General features: G+C 41.8%; 1 protein-coding gene across 8 annotated transcripts in view; it reads left to right on the top strand.

The window, feature by feature from the left end:
• The window catches only part of C2cd5 (C2 calcium dependent domain containing 5), a 107,932-nt gene extending 91,259 nt beyond the window's left edge, over positions 1–16,673 (top strand). For 3 of the 8 annotated variants that reach the window (XM_031383826.1, XM_031383831.1, XM_031383825.1), the window contains 5 exons: positions 9,005–9,055; positions 9,960–10,061; positions 11,275–11,465; positions 13,973–14,119; positions 15,480–16,673. In XM_031383826.1, coding sequence (XP_031239686.1) covers positions 9,005–9,055; positions 9,960–10,061; positions 11,275–11,465; positions 13,973–14,119; positions 15,480–15,608 — 620 coding nt within the window. In that variant the 3' untranslated portion in view covers positions 15,609–16,673. The remainder of the gene's footprint in view (positions 1–9,004; positions 9,056–9,959; positions 10,062–11,274; positions 11,466–13,972; positions 14,120–15,479) is intronic. The other 5 variants (XM_031383830.1, XM_031383832.1, XM_031383828.1 and 2 more) reach the window with 3 other exon arrangements.
• The last annotated feature ends 1,073 nt before the right edge of the window (positions 16,674–17,746 follow it).

Below are 17,746 nucleotides of genomic sequence, written 5' to 3'. Positions count from 1 at the left end.
CTAGCTTTCATAGTCTCTGGTGAGAAGTCTGGTGTAATTCTGATAGGCCTACCTTTATATGTTACTTGGCGTTTTTTCCCTTACTGCTTTTAAAATTCTTTCTTTGTTCAGTGCATTTGGTGTTTTGATTATTATGTGACAAGAGGAATTTCTTTTCTCGTCCAGTCTATTTGGAGTTGTGTAGGCTTCTTGTATGTTCATGGGCATCTCTTTCTTTAGGTTAGGGAAGTTTTCTTCTATAATTTTGTTGAAGATATTTACTGTCCCATTACCTTGGGAGTCTTCACTCTCTTCTATACCTATTATCCTTAGGCTTGATCTTTTCATTGTGTCCTAGATTTCCTGGATGTTCTGAGTTAGGAGCTTTTTTCTTTTTGCATTTTCTTTGACTGTGTGTCAATGTTTTCTAAGGTGTCTTCTGCCCCTGAGATTCTCTCTTCTATCTCTTGTATTCTGTTGGTGATGTTTGCATCTATGACTCCTGATTTCTTTCCTAGGTTTTGTATCTCCAGGGTTGTCTCTCTTTCTGGTTTCTTTATTGTGCCTATTTCCATGTCTCAGACACTTGGTCGCAAATTAGCAATGCTTAGGCCCAAGGTTTGGCCTCTAGGTATAGAGGGAAATCAATGTTGACTCTTAGAAAACGGTGGAGTCTCTTATAGCCAAGCAAACTCTGTTGGCCAATAAAAAATGTTCAGCCAATAGATTTGGCACAAAATCATGTCGATAAAAGGATACTGTGTCTGTATCCACTTGGCAAATAAAGGTATAAGGCCGCCATTGTGTATCAACACCAAAGGAGCCCCTTTCCCAGGTCCAGGGGGGATTAGGAAAATAAGGTAAGTAAGTGGAGTGACATGTCATTTCATAATGGATTTTTTTAAAACCAGCGAAAGGCAACATGTCTTTAAACATGAGCAAAAACAAAGCATGCCTTAAAAGAGGCGAAAAAAATGAAAATGAAATATTATTTAACATAATCAAAAAGGCAAAACATGTCTTTTAATATAAGTGAAAAACCTGAGCAAAGGTGCTCTCAGAGAGGAGTGCATATCCTCCCTCCTTTAAAATTCAAATAAAAAATTGATAATCTGTTAGTTGTAAAAGGAACATTAAATATATAAAAAAGAATATAGCCAAAAACCAATTAATATATCTTTCATGTTTAAGTAATAATAACTTGAGAGTCTGAGAAGAAATAGTCACATGTGTATATATTAATATTAATTTAGAGATCAAAATCATATTTTAAAATTGACCATATATAATAAGTAATAAAGAACTTAGATATGTATAAGTATCTATATATTAATAAAAAAGATAAGGCTAAATTTTGATAATATTTGTAGAAACAGAGAGAAAAATATGAAAATAGAACATGTGACTTAGCGTTGGGCAAGATGGCCCAGCAGACCAGAGCAGTGACTGCTCCTCTGAAGGTTTTGAGTTTGGATCTCAGCAACCGCATGGTGTCCCACAACCACCCACAGTGATACCAGACGTCCTACTCTGGCGCATCTGAATACAGTCTCAGTGGATTACACTGGAGCAAGCAGAATTAGCAGAACCTTCTGATTTTAATTCTAGCAGACACACACGATATCCTATGGCCATCTGCACAGTCACAGTGTATTAACACACATAAAATAAGGTATGTGTCTTAAATATGAGTTATTAAGTAAGAATAAGACAATTTGTTTACTATAGAGAAATATCAATTTTTGTCTAAAATTCCAATTAAGTAATAAGCCAAATATCTATTAGTATTTTGTAATAACCAACTTAAATGTTGGTAGAAGAAATAGATGTCTTTAGGTTAAATGAGAGAAAGAATGTTTCAAAACATTCCCTTTAAAATATCTACATGAATATATCATATAATTATTTATATACATAACAGCTGTATAATAAAATATTAAATTTTATTATAGAAGTGTGAATTGATCACTGTAGACAAGCCTTTTTTATATTCTGTAGAGGATACAAGTCTAATTAGTAATTTTTAAAAGATGTATAAAATGTGGTCTAACTAAGAGTAACGAAATGAGCAATATGCTTATTTATTTATTACTATATGAAGTATAAGAGGCTTATAAAATTGGCTTATATTGAGCAAAATTAAGGCATTATCTTTATGTACTGCGTAGAGGCAAGTAATTTAAATGTAAATTATTTAGTCAAATATTAAAGGGAATATCTAATAATTTTTTAAATTATAGAATGTAGAGAGATAGAACTACAATTGGATATGTCTGTAAAATTTTTGTAATTGCTAATAAAAAACGAATTTGCTGAGGTAAGGGAGAGGCAAAATTTAGAAAAACCCTTAATTAATAAAGGATAAGTTTTTACCACTATAATTAAAATAGGTTAGTAAATAATTATGGCAGTAAGTCTGCATTGGCCACAGTTGTTTTTTTAGTTTATCTTTGTATTAATTTTTTAAGTAATAAAAATCATAACCATAGTTTTGGAAGGTAAAATCCAATAATAAACCATTAATTTCTTTAACATAAATATTAAAAAATGTGATAGTTATATCACAAAGCCCTTTGTAAGTGTCTCTTTGTCTCTGAAGTGTAGCCAGCAAGTCTGGTGTAAAGTCTATAATTAATGCATAGCTATTGTGTAAAAATAAGCAGCTATTAACAACTTAGCAGTTAGAATTTTATCACTTAGGTGCATGGCTAATACTTACCTAGTAATAATGGATGTTCATGGCAGAATATCACAAGTTCGAGGACAACTAGGGCTACACAGAGAAACCCTTTTTTTAAGCAGTAAGACACTGATAATGACTAGTTGGGCTCTCAGTAAAGGAAAATTAAGCTTATTTGCTTACAATGAAAATAAAATGTGGACACGTGTTATTTATAGCTTAAATCTAGCCTTTAGTAATAGATGAAACGATTAAAGCAGAGTTCAAAAATTTAAAAATTAATGAATATGTACCTTTAAGACTAGCTAGAAGCCAAATGAGGTCTATTAATAAAAAAATTAGAACTAAGCCTTTAATAATCTATAACAAGCAGCTTTAAACTGGAATAAGAATCGTCTATCTCTGCCTATAAGTATTGAATCAAAGGAGTGTGCACATATCTCTAGGCTAAAATTTTTGTAAGCCAATGTTCTTTTAATTTAATGTTTCACCTCCATGGAATTGTCTTTGAGGAAAATTAGCTTGTAATTTATATTTACACTACTAGATGGCGCTAAGTGGTTGCAAAAGCGCTTGCACGAACATGGATCTGCGTGCATGCGCACTGCCACAGCAGTATTCGCGCACTTGGCCCAAGTCAAGCCAAGAGAATCAGGTCTGGGCAGGCCCATGTGAGCGCTTCCACCTAGGTGGCGTTGCTTCCGCCTAGGTGGCGTTGCCGCTCCCCGAGATGCTGAGTAGGAGCCGGCCCCAGCTCTGGCCACGAATCAAAGACACCCTAGGCGGTGTCCGCCAAAATACATTTGTGGTCAGCTTGGGGTCCCGAGCCCCTAGCAGCGACATATGCACGTGCATGACCACAGCGGAATGCATGGGCAGCGCCCGCCAACCCCCTGGGGCATAACGCCATCAACCAGCCTGTCTCTGCGCGACTTTCGTGTAGCCCCGCGGGGCTTGGTGTCACTCAGACACTGCAGTATCCTGTGTGCCGGGCGCTGGAGCTGGCACTCTAGGGCAAGGAGAGATGGGGAGGAGAGAGCCATAGCATGGGGCCCGACCATCCCTCACTGCTGCGTGCGGTGCGTGTGTGCACTCCCTCACACTCCCTCATGCACACTCCGAAGAACTGCCCGTAGGAACCTGTCTTCTCATGCTCTGGAGAGGTGCACACAGATGGAGCTTTAAGTTTGAGGCCGCTCTGAGTTGGTTAGCTGTTTGCCCTGGGTACCGAATAGTCCCCAGTACACCCCCCACCCCACCCCACCGCACCCCGGACACCCCTCGCCACTGCAGAGAGGGGGAGGGGGACACCAGCCGAGTAGAGAACAAAGGAAATCAGCAGCCTGGGAGTAGCACTCCCTGGTCCCTGATGAACAAGGGAAGCTTTTTGTCCCGTGCCTATTCTGTTTTGAGAGGGCAGGCCTCCACGGCCATCTTGCCACACACGTGTAACATTTTGCAACATAAAGACAACAGACTTTACTTCCACTCCGCATCCACTCCAGACAAAACAGACTTACATAGAACATCGATACACAAACAAGACATAGATAAACTCAGGGAAAATTCCTGAAATACCACAGGGAACTAGAGCCTAATACACAGCTCTTTAGCCCCACCCCCCCCACCCTGTAACCCGGTACTATCAATCTCAGGGGGAATGGCTGCCTCCAAATTCCGGAGTTACACAGCCTAATAACCCTGCAGCCCACTCACTTACTGTGAGAAGTGGCTACGTCCATATCTGTGCCATCTTGGGCTCAGATAAACCTGGCGAAATCCGCCGTAACCATACCATACATTACCCACGTGGGAATATAAAAATTAGACAACACGAGCTGTGGCCACTCAGTCATCTTGAACCTTTAATGCCCATCCTTTGTACCCCCAACAGGTAGAATAAGTCAGGCAAAACCACTCCCCCAAGTACGTCAGCACGTCAGTCCAATCAGCGACTTCCTTTTTTCTCTGCAGAGGTGGAACTTCTGAATGTAACTGGAACCAGGTTGGAGGTGTGGCAAATAGCAGGAGATGGGCAGAGAGGTGTGGCTATGAGAGGCAGGCCTCAAAGCAGGAGGGTAGCAACTATCAATAAGTTTAATAGCATGACATAGTTTTATTGATTAAAAGAATGGACCAGGACTTTTCCATTCTGTCCTGTTCCTGTCTTCATGCTGCCTGTTGCTCGCTCAGCCTTTCCTGCTCAGTAGCAGATGCTCTAGCCCAGCAGGGGGACTCGATTTAATCAGACACTGTCTACAGGAGTCAGCATGAAAATCTGTAAGCATTAGCTTTTATTTTTCCAACAAATGAAGAATGTTTCTGAGTTCTTAACTATATATAGTAGCTCTTCATACTACTTTAGATACCTTTATATAGTAACAGTTTCTTAGATATCTGCTGTATCTGTTCTTTACAAATTGTGTTTTCATATTATGATCAAAATGGTGACATCATTAAAAAGAATTTGTGAATAGTCTTCATGTAGTTGGACAGCCAAAGTGCTGACAAGGGAAGGTGCTATCAGGTAGAGAATGAGAAACTAAAGAGAGGCATATGAGGTATAATTCCAGAACGGGTTAGTGTGAGACCCTCTCTCCAAACACACAAACGAATGAAATGAAACAAATGTAAAGATAGGTTGAAGTGTCTGTAGCTCATCCAGGAGAGGCTGAAAGGGAAGGGCATAATCAGCGGAGGAGGGCAGGGAGGCTTTCCTTCCCTGTCCTCAGGGCCGCTTGAGGGCAGGGAGATACAGAAGAAATCAAGTACAAAGCAAGGAAAAGACCTAGGCTGTTACAGGCTCTGGAAAGAAGCGTATCAAACCTATACATTACTGATGCCTTACTTTTGATTTTCCATTATAAAAAGCCACTCACATTGAAGTTACTATTTCTATCTTTACACCTTAATAATTTATAGCTCCTATGGCAATTTCTTTATCAGTTCATCCACATCTAATTAGGTTTCTATCAATCTTTAGATTAATTATTAACTTAGTTATTAAGCTACTTTTTATAGATATAAGGTATATTCAATCATTCTTTTTATGTTGATAAAAGTGCCTGAAAGAATGTGAAACTCAATTGTGATAATAGTAACTTAAAACTTTGAGTGCTCAAATGGGGAAATAACAAAAATTAAAGACTCTGGACTACATGCCTTTTATTTTACAAAAGAATATTATTTGTAGGAATTTTAAAGACAATACCTTTAAAAATACATTCACTTTAAGAAATTTAGAGGAAAGATGATTGATAAATTGTAAAGGTAGAAGTGAAAAGTCACATGAGTTAGTGATTTGTGCTACAACAGCAGCCTTTGTCCACTGTGTGATACTCAGCAGAAAACAGGGCGATTTAGAAAGAACAGAAACTTAAAGCCTCAGAGTTCTGGAGGCTGGGAAGGAAGGCCAACACTGAAGTTCTGACAACTTGGAAGGGCCTTCTTATGGGGTTGTAATATGGGGACCAAACTGACCCTTTACAGTGGTACCAGCATCACTGAAGTATTGTTAGTATGCACCGCAGAGGCGCTGAGCAGACGGGCTATAGCTACAGCTCACTGGTGTATCTCATTGGCTGTCATAGATGCCTAAGAAGAACTTTAGAAGCATATGAGAGGAGGAAGACTTGTTGCCACTCTGCTGCTGCTGGGTTGGTCACTAACATGCTCATTTCTGCTAGCTGTTCTTAACCTGTGATTGCTTTTGTCTCCATACTTGTGGGCATGTGGCTTGCTGAGTGTCCCTAGAGTAAGCTAAGAGAGTAATCTGCAACCTTACTAGCTTTGCCTAGTTAGGTCTCTAGTCTCATACGGTGGGAGAAGGAAGCTTGCTCTGTGCAAGCTGTCCTTAAGTGCTCACGTGGCACATGCACACATACACTCACAGGTACACACGTATACACAGGCACTGTAAAGTGTGGACTGCCGCCATGTGTCCTGATAACAGCTCTTTACTGATGGAGTGGGGCTCTCGTGTATGGGAAGTGTTTGTCTCACTTCCACATAGCCATGCACTTGCAGAATTCAGCTCTCGTTCCCCAGCCGACCCTGAATGGTGCTTGCACGGAATGGAAGCTGTTGTGTTTTACTATTGACCTGGAGATTGCTCAGTGCTTCATTGTTAGAGTTACCAGTGTGTCAACAAGCCAGACTGCAGTCGTAGTGCCTTCTTGTTGGAGAGTCTGTTACCTGGGAAGCCAGGCAGAGTGTGAGGACTTTTGTGACTAACATGTACAAATTGGACTGAAGTGCCAGAGGTCATTAGTTCCATACCAGCTGACCTTGAGCATTTCTGCAAGAGAAAAGTTAAGATCAGAGCAAGTGTGAGTGATAACAGTTCATTCAAAGGGCTCCGTGAACACTGAAAAGTGTCTGCGATTCAAAACTCTTGAAGTCAGGGAAAAAAGAACTACTTCCCCTCTATAAAAAATAGGGGAAAAGTAGTAATTCAGAGAGAAGTTCACACAGTATAAAGATCATGTCACCTAAAGTCTCCCTCCTTTATTTCCCTTGTCAAGAGCGCACTCTTATTAGCTATGTAGAAAAAATGGAATATTTATTAATTTTTTATTTATTTGTTTGTTTATGGTTTTTTGAGATAGGATCTTATGTAGCCCAGACTGACCAGACTCACTGCATAGCTGAGGATGGCTTTAAATTCCTGATCCTCCTCCTCCCCCTTCCAGATGCTGGGTTTAGAAGTGTGCACCGCACTGCTTGGCTCACCATTGTCTTCTTTACAAACACAGACATTTTTATATTGATTTGTACCATGTTTTTTCCATTTGGCACAGTTTAGGGTATAACGACACAGTTGCCATTAAATCAAATATAACAGTACAGAGTTACCGAAAAGAATTTCTTTTTAGTGGTTTTTAAAATTATTTGAGTCATTCCTTCTTGATCCTGGGTGGGTAGTTCATAAGATGCCTAACCTGAATTATACGTTCTTTTTTTTTCTCTGTTAGTGGAGATCAAGCCTCAGAGCCTGTGCACATTAGGCAGACAGTCTACCTTGAAGCTACTGTACCCTAACTCTTAGTTCTTTAAGACAGCCTTGAACTGTCTGTACATTCTGAGTTGCAGGTGTTTGTCATGACACCCAGCTCAAAGTATACTATCTGTAATGAATACTCATGGAATGTGTCCTCCTCAACAGTGATGCCACAGAACCATGGAGACCTCTAAGCCTGGAGTAGGCTGGGTGTTCCTCGTGTATTTATCAGCCACTTCCTGTCCTGTGTGGTCTCTCTAGACTTTTAAGCTGCTGAATATATGTCAGGACCATTCTTGCTAGGAAGCCTGGACCCAGTTAGATATGTCATCCATGGACATTATGGTCAATGTTTGGACATGTTTGTAACATGGTACTTTCCCAGTCATCCTGTGGCCTGCACTTATTAATCAGCTCCACATTCAGAGTGCTGCAACTACTGCACCTTCTCCATGTTAGCTACCAGATGCAAGGGCTATTTATTCCACTTAGGAGAATGTTCTGTACAAGTCATATTTTGAGTAATTAAATTTTATAAACTTGAAAATATTACCAAAAGGCTAATACATTAGAGATGGACAATGTATTTGCTTAATTAATTGATACTTAAAAAAATTGGATGCCCCAAATATTTTCAGTGTTTCTAATGAGCTATTTTTTTTTTTCGGTTTTATGATTCTTTGAAGCAAAAATACAAAAATGCTAGTCCAGAGAGAGTGTGGGACAGCAGAAATAGCTCGGCTTTAGCAGCATTTTACCTTTCCACAGTGTCTCACATGCACAACGAATACCTAAGACACCAGGAGAACCTCTGTGGGGTGCTGCCCCAGGCCACTGGGGAGGTGTGATTCTGTTGGGGATTCCCAGCCATCTCTCTGGAGATCTGTCAGTCACTCGGTTTCACAAAGGCTTGCTACCACTAGAGGGAGTTGTTGATGTGTGTGGCTGGTTTCCTGGTGTGTGATGTTCCACAGTGCTAGCTCTCACTCCTCCCCCAAAACATTGCCCTCCATTTGCCTCTCCCAGCCCTCCCAGCACACTGACCCTGTCTTCTTACCTGGTGCCATGGTTCTATTAGCATACTACTGTTTGTAATTCTCCAGAAACTCACTCTGTGTTGTAATAAGCAATCATCTTGGCATAGTATTTACTAATGGGGCTAGTTTTCAGATAAATGAACTGCCGTTTTAAACCCTAACACTTATGCTTGGTTTGCTTTTATAATGAAGCCATAAAGATGTATTTGCTCTGTTCTTCTGGTTGCCGGAAGATATTAACAAGCAGCAGAGAAGAAGTGCTGGCTTGTCCTCGCATCCGAGCTAACGTTGTCTGTATTGTCTTATTAGAACACCTGGAGAGTGCGAACTCTAACTCAGGTATACCAGCTGCACAGAGAGGTGAGTTTGTCTACCTAAGCACACAGTCACTGGAGGTGTGAGGTTATACGTCAGTAGACATACAGTTACAGCATAGGAATGCACGGATAGTAGAGAGATCGCAGCAGCGGCTTTGTTGTATTTAGAATAGTTTACAAATTCAAAAGTTATTTATTTTGTTATTGCTACTTTTTACTATGTAAACATTTTCCAAGTTTCTAAAGGTTTTGCTCTTTAGCCTTTTACAAAGAGCAGCAGTGTAAAAGTTACTGTTGGCAGAAGGGGTGCTGCTAGCTGCTCCCCTCCTTCTTGTCAGAGGCCTTGCTGCCAGAAATCAGACCTGGAAGCGGAACACAGATGGCAGTGCGCCTTTGCTTTTCTTGCTGTTTTGAGTTGGGTTATTGATGGACACCTTAGTAAGAGACAGGTCATTAGTGGGGGGTGGGTTTCTTTTTCTTTCTTTTGGTTTTTTCTTTTTGTTGTTGTTGTTGTTTTTTCAAGCATTTTTCAACACTTTATTATTTTTTAGTTTTGATTTTCTGCTAAAATTAGGGAATGGGGTGCTCATAATGGGTTGATTAGAATTGAATCATAAATTAAAATCAAATCGAAGCTCCTAAATTCTTATAATGAGGAGAGTGGGAAGAACTAAGCAGACTGAGTCTGCTCCTGCGTCAGCTGGACTGTACTTGTCCCAGACACTGTGTAGTCACATGCCCAGCGCTCTGCCAACTGCTACTGGCTTTGGACATTTGGCTGTCTAAAAGCTCGACTATGCACCACCTCCTGTCTGATCTAAAAGGTCGCTCTTTCTGTGAACTACAGTGAAGTTAAGTTACGTCGTCAGAGCAGTGTTGTGGCGAGTACGACACGTCATCCATATTTTTTCTTTGTGTTTTCTTTTGTTTTCTGTCTGTGTTTCCAGCAACGTCAGTTGATTACAGTTCCTTTGCAGACAGATGCAGCAGCTGGATAGAGCTCATTAAACTGAAAGCTCAGACCATAAGGCGCGGATCAATTAAGACAAGTAGGCGGATGTTTCTACCACATTCTGATGACCTGAGAAGCATATCCCTGATTTCGCAGTGGTGAAGGCTAGACCTTACTGCCTAGTAACAACATTGCCAATCAGTCATGTGTTTGAGTGTGAAAGCTGCAGGTGCTTGGTCATGTGTGAGGAGTTATCACAGAGCCTTTTGGTGGTTACTTTTAGCTGTGGAGTTGTCTTTTAAATTTGACTTTTTATGAAAGTCCACAGATGCATATTGCATCCCTGTCCAGGAGGACACGGCCAGCTTTCTTGTTGAAGAGACACTTTTCCAGGACCCAGTGAACTGCTGGCAGCAAGGCCCTGAGGGACAGGGCCCAAGTGTGGACAGAGAAAGTAGGCAGTGTATCTTACTGCTAAGCCAGAGAGAGATCTTTTATAACCTGTGTTGTGGCAGATTTTGAGGAAACCATATTTGAGTGAGTTCATGTTAAAAAGGAAAAAAATACATTTTAAACAAAGAATGCAGGAAATATATCAGAATCATTTTTCTTTTAGTCGTAGAGGTGATAAATTAATAAGTAGGTGACTTTGGTTTCCTCCTGAGGTGTCAGGGATGGTGCGACCATGGTGTGACCATGTGGCTGGTTGTGAGGTTAGAAACACAGGTGTATATTACTGGCTTACTGCAGTTACTTAATAACTGGTGGGACTGTTTGACTGTTCATTTCCCAAAACACCTTTAGACGGCCAAGATGGATTGTTAAGGTTTAAGTTACATGGCTGTTTAATCAAAAAAGTTTGGGAAAGACAAACAGGAATGTATTGCACCTATTGTTACCTAGGCTGCCTGCAAGCCTACAGTGATGGAGTATTCCGACAAAGGTGGAAACTGTACTGGAATGTCACAACTTTCACACTCTCCTCAATAACTTGTTCCTACAGCAGCTCCTCACTGCTCTGGCGCTTTCCTGTCTCCACTCTGTAACCGATCATTGTGTGTCTAGCTGCACTGCATCAACATTTTCCTTTGCAGGAATGCCATTTTCCTTCCCAAAGAATTCCATTCCAGCACCTCCTCATGTTTCTCTCTCTTTCTAAATTGCATGTGGTGCATGATAATTTCTTTTCTTTCATGACATGGCTTAGTCTCACAGACAGCTGAATGTTATTCCCTCTGTTTGGAAACCTTAGGGGATTATCCAGTTTCCAGTGTCTGTTCTTAATGTGTCATTATCTTTCACAATTTTAGCTGTGACTGTTGAGAAAGCGAGTCCCATGGGTGATGGAAATTTCCGGAATCGCTCTGCGCCCCCTTGTGCAAGTCCAACAGTTGGGGTCGTTAAGATGACGCCCCTCTCCTTCATCCCTGGAGCAAAGATAACGAAGTACCTGGGCATCATTAACATGTTTTTTATTCGAGAAACTACTTCTCTCCGTGAGGTAACTTTACAAAACTTAAGTTCTGTTTTGTTTTGTTTGAAAGAATGTGTACTAGAACCAAGGTTTAAGTTCTGTGTTCCTCTAAACGACACAGACACCCATGGTTTACTTTCCTATTTGAAACCTGTCTGGATTGAGTTTTGTAAACTGACCGTATTTCATACAGTAACACTTTACAAGAGTTGTATCCGATTTAAACCCGTGTGTGTAGACGCTGTAGATCCTTTGATAACTTTCTCCTGTACTTGATTCAGGATTTCAAACTGCACTGCTGGGACACGCCAAGGTTTGTAAGGAGGTGGCTTTTTTGAGATATGTTTGAATAGTGGTTTTTCAGGATCCAGGTGTAGGAGTGGTAGATTTTTACAGTAGGTATCTGCTCTAGGGATAACTTGTTCTGGCTTTATGGTTGCTTCCCTTTGAAAGATGAGTGAGGCTGCCGGCTGTTACTCTCTGCAGTGCACAAGAACTGTCCTGCTAGTTTTTACTGTACATGGGAAATTGTTACATAGTAGTTATACATTTTATATAAATGTGATTAAATTTCAAAATCAGGGCCACTCTCTTGTGCCATTTGTAACATGGGAATTTAACCTAAGTTAAAAGGAAATTATATTGTATCATATGAGTCAGGGCTACTGAACACCTTAGTATTATGGATGGGGGACTCTTGCGTTCTGGAGATGGGAGGCTATCCCTGTCCTCTGAGGGCCGGACTGTCTTGGGGCCTTCCTTGTGTTGTGGAAAGTGCATGTTGGTTGAGATGACTCAGCTCTGCCTTGCTTTGTGTCAGGGACGCTCTCATGCTCCTGCTTTCTCCATGCCACACTTCCTTCTCCAGCATGAGCCTGCCTGGCAGACAGCAAGCACAGCTGTCTTTGTGCAAATGCATGATGAGGTCTGACAGGACAATTAATTAGGTGAATACTTCCTTCTAAGTTAATCTATTTTATTTGTACTCTGTGTTCATGTGGAGGATAAACCATGTAGTCTCAGAGCCTCTAAGTGGAGAATTACAGTCCACTTAAGTTTGATAGAATGGCTTTGTTTCAAATTTGCATTGTTTTTCTGTTGTTCTCAAGTTGCTCCTAACAGTGTTCCTTTAGGTTTGATCCTGTGTGGGATGGTGGTTCTGTGTTGCTCAGGCTGCTCTCGTACACGTGATCCCATCTTCTCAGCCTCCTGGACAGTGGGGTCCGTGCACAAGCTGCCGGCCACACTGTGCCTCCCATTTTTCTCCTGCTGTTGAAGCACTCACTGCTGCCGTGTTGCTCCCTGGTTGATCTCACCACAGCACTGCACTGTTAACTTAAGGCACAGTGTCCACGGTGTCCTTGCCTGGGAGATCCTCCTTACAGTCAGTTATGCTTCCTAGAACCACCCTCTGCATATACCGTGTTCCAGTCTCTGACTTCATAAGCACAAGGCCACTGCAGTGTGTCCAGAGCTGGACTGTGGCGTGGAAGCTGAGATGGCTGATCTAATTCCAGAGTTTCAAGAGATAGTTCACTCTCTAGGAGGTCTGCTTAGATTTATAAAAAGACGTGCTGGAGCTGGAGAGGTGGCCCAGCAGTTAGAGCACTGGCTGCTCATCAAGGGACCCAGGCGCGGTTTCTAACACCTACATGGTGGCTCACCATGAGAAATTCCGTTTCCCGGGGATCTAGTGCCTTCTCTCCTCTCTGGGTACCGGGCATGTATGTGGTGCTCAGACATAAACACAGACAGAACACCCATGCACATAAACTTTTTTTTTAAAAAAAATATACTTAAGGAAATAATTTTGCTCCTAACAGTAGACTTCAAGTTCTCTAAACTTCAGTTTAATTCAGAAATTTCCACTTTGATCATCCTTAACCTCTAGTAGAGTTGATAGGAAAGTTAAATTGAAAAGCATTTAAGCTATTGACTGGCTGGCTTTTCATTTCTGTTTTGTTTGTTTTTGAATACAAGTACTTCCCACATCACTCCTTCCTCTTCTTAGCAATGTATGTGATTCTCCTTTCTGCAATGCTGAATTATTATTAGCATAGAATGTGGAAGACGGGCACAGCAGACACCACCAGTGAGCTGCATGCTAGTACACATGTGTGGGCCCAGCTCAGCTGAGGTCTGAAGTTCATGTCTGGCCCTGTGCAAAATCAGGATGACGGTGCTGATGCTGGAGCAGCGGCTGGTGTGCAGACCAGTGATCATGCAACTCTGCAGGCAGAACGAGGCCCTGGGCTTGCTCCCCGGCATCACATGTTCATAAAACATACAGTGTGTGTGATAAAAGCTAGTCACAGGCAAATCACAATCATCTGAGCTTTTTAATGAAAGTCCTTTAAAATCCTTACTCAGATATGTTAAAAGTGTGTTTGTTAATAAAAAAAACAAATCTTCACTTGAGGAAAATGTAAATGATTGTCTTTACATTAAGGTATCCTGGAATGTGTACTGTGTCCTTTGATATTGTGTGTGTCCTATCCTGTAAGTGACATGACGGTCGTGGACATTGTTTGCAGGAAGGCGGAGTCAGTGGTTTTCTCCACGCCTTCATTGCTGAAGTGTTTGCCATGGTCCGAGCCCACGTCGCCGCGCTGGGAGGAAACGCTGTTGTCTCCTACATTATGAAGCAGTGCGTCTTCATGGAGAACCCCAGTAAGAACCAGGTGAGGCGCTGGAGAACCCCAGTAAGAACCAGGTGAGGCGCTGGAGAACCCCAGTAAGAACCAGGTGAGACACTGGCTCTGCCACTCTGAGGAAGTCTGAGAATGCCTCTGGCCATCCGCTTCTGTTCCTTTCCACAAAAATGGCTTGTTAGAACTTTGAGTGTGCACGCTTCCAACATGCTTTCCTGACTTTAACCACATGGTCGTCACCACTCGGGTCATACACCCTGCATGACCACTTGTCACCCCTAATTAAGCATTTCTGGAATTTCTGTCCTGAGCTACTGATCTGCCACTTTTTCGTGAGCTTTTGAAATGTGGCTACAACTGTGTCTCCTCTCTGAGGAGCCCTAAGGCACTCCTTCCTCTGTGTGTGCGATGTCTAGTTTGACCTGCCTTGATGGTGGTGAGCACACCATAGGACAGCTGCTTGTTTATTTCTATCAAATATTACTCTCTAGGTAGGGGACAGAAGAGGGCTTGTTAGATTGCACCTTAGAAAAACATTCTTTTATTAATTTTAACTAAAGAGTTCAAAAAACCTTAAAGGTTTCTTCTTAAATAATTATATAAGTAACAAGCTATCTTGAAGTACTGTATCATATGAGTCAGAGCTACTGAACACATTAGTATTATGGATGGGGGACTCTGGCGTTCTGGAAATGGGAGGCTATCCCTGTCCTCTGAGGGCCGGACTGTCTTGGGGCCTTCTTTGTGGTATGGAAAGTGCATGTTTGCTGAGGTGGCTCAGCTCTGCCTTGCTTTGTGTCAGGGAAGCTCTCATGCTCCTGCTTTCTCCACGCCACACTTCCTTCTCCAGCATGAGCCTGCCTGGCAGAGCCATATTGAGAGGATTTCATATAATGTTCACTTCTGCTTAGTATTTCAAGTATAACTAATCTATAGTTTCCCTTCCTTCTAGATAGTATTTATATTGTTTCTTAGTATTTCCATTTTATAAACACGGTGCAGTAAAAAGTCATGTCCAAGGTTTTTCTCTAGGGGAGTACAGACTTTCTGGTGATTGTGGAGTATGCACTCGGCTCTTAAAGACACTGACAGATGGCTCTTCTCCAGAACATGGGCTTTGTTGCCTTAGTAACATCCAACTTTCACCATCTTCCAATTACAAGACATGGTCTCTTATTGTCACCTTATAGGTCTCTGATTAATAGCAGGCTTAAATACTTTGCCATAGACTCCAGGCTTCCTGGATTCCGTCTCACCCCTGCTAGGTTGGTTCTACCCTAGCTGGCGACTGGCTGTGCTGATTTGGTTTTCCCCCTGAACCTTGCCCAGCAGGCAGGCATATGATCACCTTGGCTGTGTGCATCTGAGCTTCTGTCTGCTCTTTCCACAGGCACAGTGTCTCATAAATGTCAGTGGGGACGCAGTGGTGTTTGTCCGTGACTCTGACTTAGAGGTCATCTCATCTCATCAGCCTGCTGCCAACTGCCAGCCCTCATGTCCTGGAGAAGTTACAACCTGAAGACAGCGGCCCAGCCGAGGGACGTTCATGTGTCTCCATTGTTTGTCACCATCTTCTCAGACCAGAAGGCCTAGCCTGGGGCGGAGAACTGAGGAGGAGGAGGGGATGCGTCTGCTTGCTTTGTGTGCACATCTTGGAGACTTGAGAATTTCTGATTTTGACATTTTGTTTGTCCAGTCTACACAGACAGGCCCCATGGATTCTGGTACCTTCAGTTATGGGAGTTACTTGTAATTTATGTTGATTTTAATAAAATTATAATTAAAAATGAAATGGAAAGCTTATCAAGAGTCTAGGATAGGTAGCTTCCGTGACTTTGAAAACTAAGCAGGAATCCAAATTGCTAATGAGCCCATAGTTGATTTGAAAATGGAAGAAACTTCTGTGTATTTTCAGAAAATTACTGTGCAGATTTCTCAGTGTCATTTGCTTGAAATGAGAATTTGTTAGTTGGATGGGAATGTGTTTCAACCATCTTTTAAAAGGAAGATTCTACAGTGTGTGTCTGCAGAATTGCCTGACTGCTCTAAGGAGCTTCCACGGGAGGTGTCCGCACCCAGGAGTGGGGGATGCCTCATGACTGGCTGTCCACATGAAGGAGGGAGGGGACACCTCATGACTGGCTGCTGCTTCATATTTGATTGTTTAGAAGAGGCTTGGCTTCAAGTGGGGCAAGACTGCTGCGGAATGTATTTGAGTAGTGAAAATACAGTTGACCTAGGAAGAATAGGATTATTTTCTAATGATATTATTATATTGCACTCAGTAATCTTAGGGATTGGTGAGGTACACTGTTGGTATAGAACATGGAAAGGAGACTTGAATATGCTGTGAAGTGTTGAATGTATGTAGTAAGTTTTACCTATGCCAAGTGCCCACTACTAATGAGATAGCAAATTCCTCCTTTGCCCAAATAAAATGTCCTTATAAGACTTAGAATTTTATTCTCTCAAAACAACAAATTACCCTAAAGATGGAAAGTCATCTTATTGTTACACAGGTGTCAATATTTTTCTGTATTTTGTTTATAATTTTATTTTTTAAATAAAAAGTTTATAAACAGCACATTTGTAATTCTTTGCTTCTTTGATGTAATGCATGCTTCTGAGTAATTACCATCGTTTCATTCACACTCACCCATTTCTGAAGTCAGTAGACATCGATGAGTACCTACTGTGTAGTGGATCCCGGTCTTTAGTGTGTGTGTGTGTGTGTGTGTGTGTGTGTGTGTGTGTGTGTGTGTTCTGTGTACACTCACCCATTCCTGAAGTCAGTAGACATCCACTGAGTACCTACTGTATGGTGGATCCCGGTCTTTAGTGTGTGTGTGTGTGTGTGTGTGTTCTGTGTACACTCACCCATTCCTGAAGTCAGTAGACATCCACTGAGTACCTACCATGGGGGGGGTCCTGGTTTTCATTGTGTGTGTATGTATGTGTGTGTTCTGTGTACTTATGGCACTCCTGCTGTCTTGGGCAATTAGGTATTCAACACCTGCTATTGAATGTCTCTGAAGTCACAGGGCATAGTTGTGGGTCGTGAGCAAACACCCATGAGTTCTTCCATGCATCGGGGTTGCAGTTCAATGCCTGCATACAAGCATTTGTGAAACAGTGCCTGAATATGCCAAGCCAGGCGGGCTGATAAACAACTTGTTTTAACCCTTGTCTGACCTACCACAGCTTTGCTGAAATGGAATTCTCATGCCATAACTTTGCCCCTTTTATGTAATCCATGCTGAGCTGCATGGCATAGAGCTCCATGGCTGCCACTGTGTGTTGTCTCTGATTATTCTCACACACAGCAGCACTGTGCCCAGTAGAAGTTCCACTTTTCAGCCTCAGGCCCTTCCAGGTCTTTGCTGACACTAACCTTTCTTTTGCTGTGACTTCTCATTCTGGGCATATTGTATAAATGGAGTCATACTGTGCTTCTGGGTCCAGATTCTGTGTTTTGAATCTTCATGTCACTCAAGGCATTGAAGGCATGCTTAGTAAGAACAGGGTTCATCATGCTTATGGTAGCTAAATAAGTCAGACGCCTTTGCCTTGCCTTCATTTCCAGATTTTTTTTTTTTTCTGCAGTTCATGGAGAAAATTTCCTTTCATTTGGAGGTGAGGGAGCCACTCTGCCTCTTT

The sequence above is a fragment of the Mastomys coucha genome, unplaced genomic scaffold (genome assembly GCF_008632895.1).
Source record: "Mastomys coucha isolate ucsf_1 unplaced genomic scaffold, UCSF_Mcou_1 pScaffold20, whole genome shotgun sequence".
Classification (NCBI taxonomy): domain Eukaryota; kingdom Metazoa; phylum Chordata; class Mammalia; order Rodentia; family Muridae; genus Mastomys; species Mastomys coucha.
This window is presented reverse-complemented; position numbering and strand designations above follow the sequence as displayed.